This window comes from Nicotiana tomentosiformis, chromosome 1 (assembly GCF_000390325.3).
Source record: "Nicotiana tomentosiformis chromosome 1, ASM39032v3, whole genome shotgun sequence".
Classification (NCBI taxonomy): domain Eukaryota; kingdom Viridiplantae; phylum Streptophyta; class Magnoliopsida; order Solanales; family Solanaceae; genus Nicotiana; species Nicotiana tomentosiformis.
Genome location: NC_090812.1, coordinates 9,026,424 through 9,031,624, shown reverse-complemented (window position 1 = coordinate 9,031,624; position 5,201 = coordinate 9,026,424). Strand labels below are relative to the sequence as shown.

Genomic DNA, 5,201 nt, shown 5'->3' with positions numbered 1-5,201 from the left:
TTTGCTGCAACACGGACCGGTCATTGGTGCACATGTGTATGAACTTCCAGCATATTATGTTGCACCGGTATATTATACTGGAACTCCAGTATATTATGCTGGAATATTTTCTAAATTTTGAACAATATTTTCGTTCAGATTTATCTTTGCATGAAAAGTGACTAAATTTCGATTACTTTTGAAAGTGTAGCTATTTTTCAATTAACACTTGTAAATCTGGCTATTTTTGAATTTCCAATCTTATAATTCACTAGAAATTTCATAACTTCAACCAACAAAATATCAGGGAATACATGTCTCTTTCTATAATTTCAATACTAAAATCTTTGCGTTTCCATATTTAAAATAGAATCTATCCATAGGGAGTGGAGTAAAGCGCTCAGCGAAATTTAACAAAAAGCATAATTCCTTCCTTCGATGCAATCGCTTCGATGAAAAATCTTAATACGCTCTGAGTTCACTTTTAGACAATGAACTTACAATTTGCTATAAGGATTACTCGAGAAAATAATTGAGAATATAATGTCTGGCTTTCAGTAACTCATGTATCTTCATATATACAATAAAAATATCGTTTTCTTCATCAATGATATACAATGAGGGGGGAAGGCTTTCTTAAAAGATAATGGTAAAGCCGTCTCTCAGGATGGCCACCGATGGGAATATGGCGAACCCAAAAAAATGGTAAAACAATGTTGTATTCTTATTCTTATTCTACGGATTAATTATAGAAAATTCATCAAACTAAATCTATTGCTGTTTTTCTTTCACGTTGTTTTCTCTTTAATACTACTTTCTTAGCGGTGGTCCTTAGGGGACACGATGAGCTAACAAAATTGTTCACCAAGTGCAAATATGTCTTCAAATCGTGACATTTTGTTACATTTCCTTTGCTGAGGTGATCAGGCGAACTTTTGCTACTTAACTTAAGCTCCTTCCCCACCTCAGCATACACCCATACAGTATCTTCCATGTACTTTCCAAGCCAGATTGGCAATCTTGCCAGCGTGGCTGCTCCTCGGCTTGCCACGTCATCGATCACGAACCCAGGAACTTTTGTTATGGGATCATCAGAGTTCACAATTCGGAGTACCTTTGTACCATTTTTTTCCAATTGGCACCTAAAGCTCTTGTTACCAACCCTAGGTCCTCCAAATGATACCACTGTTACCATAGGCAAATCACTAAATTTTGTTGTTATATCGTATGCAGTAAGTGTAGCTAAGGCAGCTCCAAGACTATGTCCTGTGACTGTTATGCTAAGAGACTCATTACTATAATTACTGAGAATGCTGGCAATTTCTTTTCTTATTGTATCTTGTAAACTTGGATTGCTTTCTATTTTCGAAGTGTACAGACTCAAGAGTCCACTTTGTACCATGGGTTCACTATTTTCAGGTGTCATGTCATTAGGCAAGCAAGTTAACGTGACACGTAAATTTTCAAGCCATTCTGAACAAGTGGCAGTACCTCTAAAAGCAATCACGACGTCTCTGCGACCTAGCCGGGCAATCTCGTCCACGTCATCGCATACCGCCACGTAACCAATCCAGCTGGATCGCGGCGACACCAAATTAGGAAATCTTTCTGTCCACCGTGGCATTTGAACAGCACACGTGGCATGCAAGTCTTTTAAGACCTTGTACCCGCTCTGGCCAAGTCCGCAGCGTGTCAGCATGGAACCTTTCGGATACCGACAGGTTGCATACGTGGATGATGACGTGTCAAAGTCGAAGCAGCAATAGGCTGCTTCGACGAACTCTCCATACCTTAGAATCTCTTCGCGAAGATCATCGTCTAGTGGATCAAGCAAACCATCCCAATCCTTGATTCCTTGAAATTCCATCCACCTCTCTCCGAGTTTGTCTTTGTCGTCAACAACGTGGCAATTATGGTCGGAATTATTGATCTTGATACTCCGAGCAGTACTCAATTTTAGACTACTGCTCGGAACATAACTAATTTTAGACTTGCACTGCCAATTAGTATTAGGCATTGCAAGTCCAAAATGCATGTGGTTGGTTAAAAGTAGTTGATTTGGGCAGTGCATTATATTATATATGTTGCAAATCTGCGGTTAGTTTTGTATAATATATTTGTGTTGTGGAATACTATACTCACATTTTGGCTAAATTTATAGTTCCTAACGGAACTATCCCAAGGCAAAAGAGGAGGTGGTTGTGGGGAGAATGTTCTTAGGGAAAGGACTAATTGATAGAGAGGAATTAGGGGGCGGACGGTGCATTGAGTTTTCATGGGATAAGTATAATCTGCTTAATTTGGTGGGGACAAAAGTGTTAGCAACTGAAAGATGACCGATGCATGTTGGATTTAGATCCTTCTACTTCTCTTAAATTTTTTGGGAAGATCTTAATTACTTTTAATATTGATGACGAATCAATATAAGAAAAAGCAGAATATTAAACTAAAGAAAGCAACATGTCAAAACAATGATGAAAGAAGGATAAAAAGTTAGTACTATAAAACTTGAAATGTCTCAAATTACCATCGAGCAACGAAAAGGACGACGCAATATACTTTACAATCTGACTTCGGGGATCTCCCTATAGAACATTATCCTTTGTGGATTGATATGCAGTGCTCTTTCAGAAATGCATTTTCAAACAACAGTTATCTCTTTCGTTAGCTTGATTTTAAACTATCAAATTGGTTTATATATAAACTCTGTAATAATTTGTAAGACGCTTGAACAATACGCCTTATCAGCCAAATTAGACCTATTTTTTCACAATCCCGTAAGTGGGAGGGGCATATTTGAAACTAAAGATAATGATGACGGCTTTTATGGACCAATATAATAGATAACTATAAAAGTAATACAAATAACATAGGGGTATATATATTTGGATGTTTTCCTTTTTAAAAAAATAAAAAGGTACATAAGATATTTAAATTCACAACGACAACTTATTTCGATACTAGCTCGCACATTGAAAGCCATCATTCTTCTAAAAAGGAGTACGTAAACATTATATCGAAAGAGAGATAGGCATAAGGTCCTTTTACTAAAGAAAGAATTCACATCGAAACTATGACCGAGAATCTTATGTAGTTTAGATCGTGTAAGAATATCCATAATAAAATTTTAGGTAGTTCTATTTTTGGGTTAAGTTTACAAAGTGATCCCCATAAAGTTGGTAAGGTTCCATGAACTTCAAATAAAAGGATCACTACTGAAAATAACCCCCCACCCCAATCAGTAGTATTATTTTTGGATCATAAATCCTATCCGTTTGGGTCTGATGCATGGAATGTTGGATCATAAATTTATAATATAATCATAACGTACTGTCAATATTGTGTTTTGGTATTAAAATCTGTTGACATCATTCAAGATTATTGTTAACTAGACGAAAAGATGCTAATCCTCATTTAACAAGTTGTAAAAGTGAAAAACCTCAGCTACTAGACCTTTTTTAGATCGTCAGTTTTGATAAACTGGATAAGTTAAAATATTTGAGGTGGTTATCGTCATATAAATATTAGTACACTAGTACTTAATTTAGTCATTAGTCAGGGATAAAATTCGAAGTGCTACTTCGGAATTCGTATAAGGCTACGTGTTATTCCTTCTAACCGAAAGTAAAGATGTCAAGTATGTCATAATTATTCTTCAATCTTTGTGTATCTAATTATGCTAAACTAATTTGGAATATTCTAACTTCCTTTCTGATTAATCTTTCTACTTCTGGTATATTATTTTGAAATGGAGTTATATTATGAATTATCCTTTGCCAAATATAAACATGTACTTTCGAAAATTGTCTAAAAATACCCTTCGTTATACTATTGGGCTATATATACCCTTCCCGTCATACTTTGAAATAAATATACCTTTATTTTGGATGGAGTGCCACGTTGCAGCACCAGATGAAAACGACCCATTTCTTTTTTTACCCGATCCGTTTTAAAAAACCCACCACCCGACCCATTTTAAAATTCAGTTTTTTCAGTTTTTTAAAGCATATATTTTGTAAAAACTGGAATTTACTTTTGTACAAACTGAAGAGAAAAAAAAGAATTTTGCAAAATATATATTTTTAAGTCTTTTCAATTTTTTTAAAGTATTTTTTTTATAAAAACAGGAAAGAAAAGAGTCTCCTAAAGCAGTGGACTACATATGCATTAGTTTTAAAAAAAATAAAAATATTTTGCAAAATCTTTTTTTTTCCAGTTTTTACAAAAAAAAATACTTTAAAAAATTGAAAAAAATATATTTTGCAACTTCCTTTTTTTTTTTTTTTTTCAGTTTTTACAAAATATATATTTTTCAGTTTTAAAGCATTTTTAAAAAAAATATTTTTTTGTAAAACTGAAAAAAAAAAAGGAATTTTCAAAATATATATTTTTTAGTTTTTTAAAGTTTTTTTTTTTGTAAAAACTGGAAAAAAAAGATTTTACAAAATATTTTTATTTTTTTAAAACTAATGCATATTTAATCCATTGCTTTAGGAGAGTCTTTTTTTTTTTTTTTTCAGTTTTTACAAAAAAAAATACTTTAAAAAAACTGAAAATACTTAATAATATATATATTGTGCAAATTCCTCTTCTTCTTTTTTTCCAGTTTTTACAAAAAAAAAATCTAGTTTTTACAAAATATATGCTTTAGAAAAACTGAAAAAAAATTAAATTTTAAAACGGGTCGGGTTGTGGGTTTTTTTAAAAACGGATCGGGTAAAAAAAATTGGTCGTTTTCATCTGGTGCTGCCACGTGGTACTCCATCCAAAATGAGGGTATATTTGTTCCAAAGTATGACGGGAAGGGTATATATAGCCCAATAGTATAACGATGTGTATTCTTAAAGCATTTTCGAAAGTAAAGGGGTATATTTGATCCTTTGTCGTATTTATGATAGTTCGTACTTGTTCAGTTCCTAAAAGGGGCAAGATACGTTAGGCACATAAAAAAAATGTAGGATAATATTATTAGGATTTATTTTTTCTTATACAACCAACTCATAAACACTGCATACTTAAGTTATGAACCTAATAAGGGCTTGGAGTTCCCTATTTGATGTCTCTTCCCCTAAATTGTAGGAGAATTTGTTTGAGATTGGTCGTTAGAGACAAGCGTAAGCGAGATTAAAGTCGTAATATGATTGATCACTACACCACGTTTAAAGTCGTAATATGATTGATCACTACACCACATGACTCGCTTTTATTACGTTGCATTTTAT

The 5,201-nt window shown here is 33.3% G+C and overlaps 1 protein-coding gene across 1 annotated transcript; it reads right to left on the bottom strand.

Moving 5' to 3' along the window:
• Positions 1-682: 682 nt before the first annotated feature.
• LOC104094436 (phospholipase A(1) DAD1, chloroplastic-like) lies at positions 683-2,379 on the bottom strand. Its single transcript, XM_009600372.2, has one exon. The coding sequence runs from the start codon at positions 2,048-2,050 to the stop codon at positions 740-742; it is 1,311 nt and encodes a 436-aa protein (XP_009598667.1). The 5' UTR covers positions 2,051-2,379; the 3' UTR covers positions 683-739.
• Positions 2,380-5,201: the final 2,822 nt, after the last annotated feature.

Coding starts and splice junctions, on each gene's coding strand:
- LOC104094436 (XM_009600372.2), bottom strand. CDS start 2,050: ATGCACTGCCCAAATCAACTACTTTTAACCAACCACATGCATTTTGGA.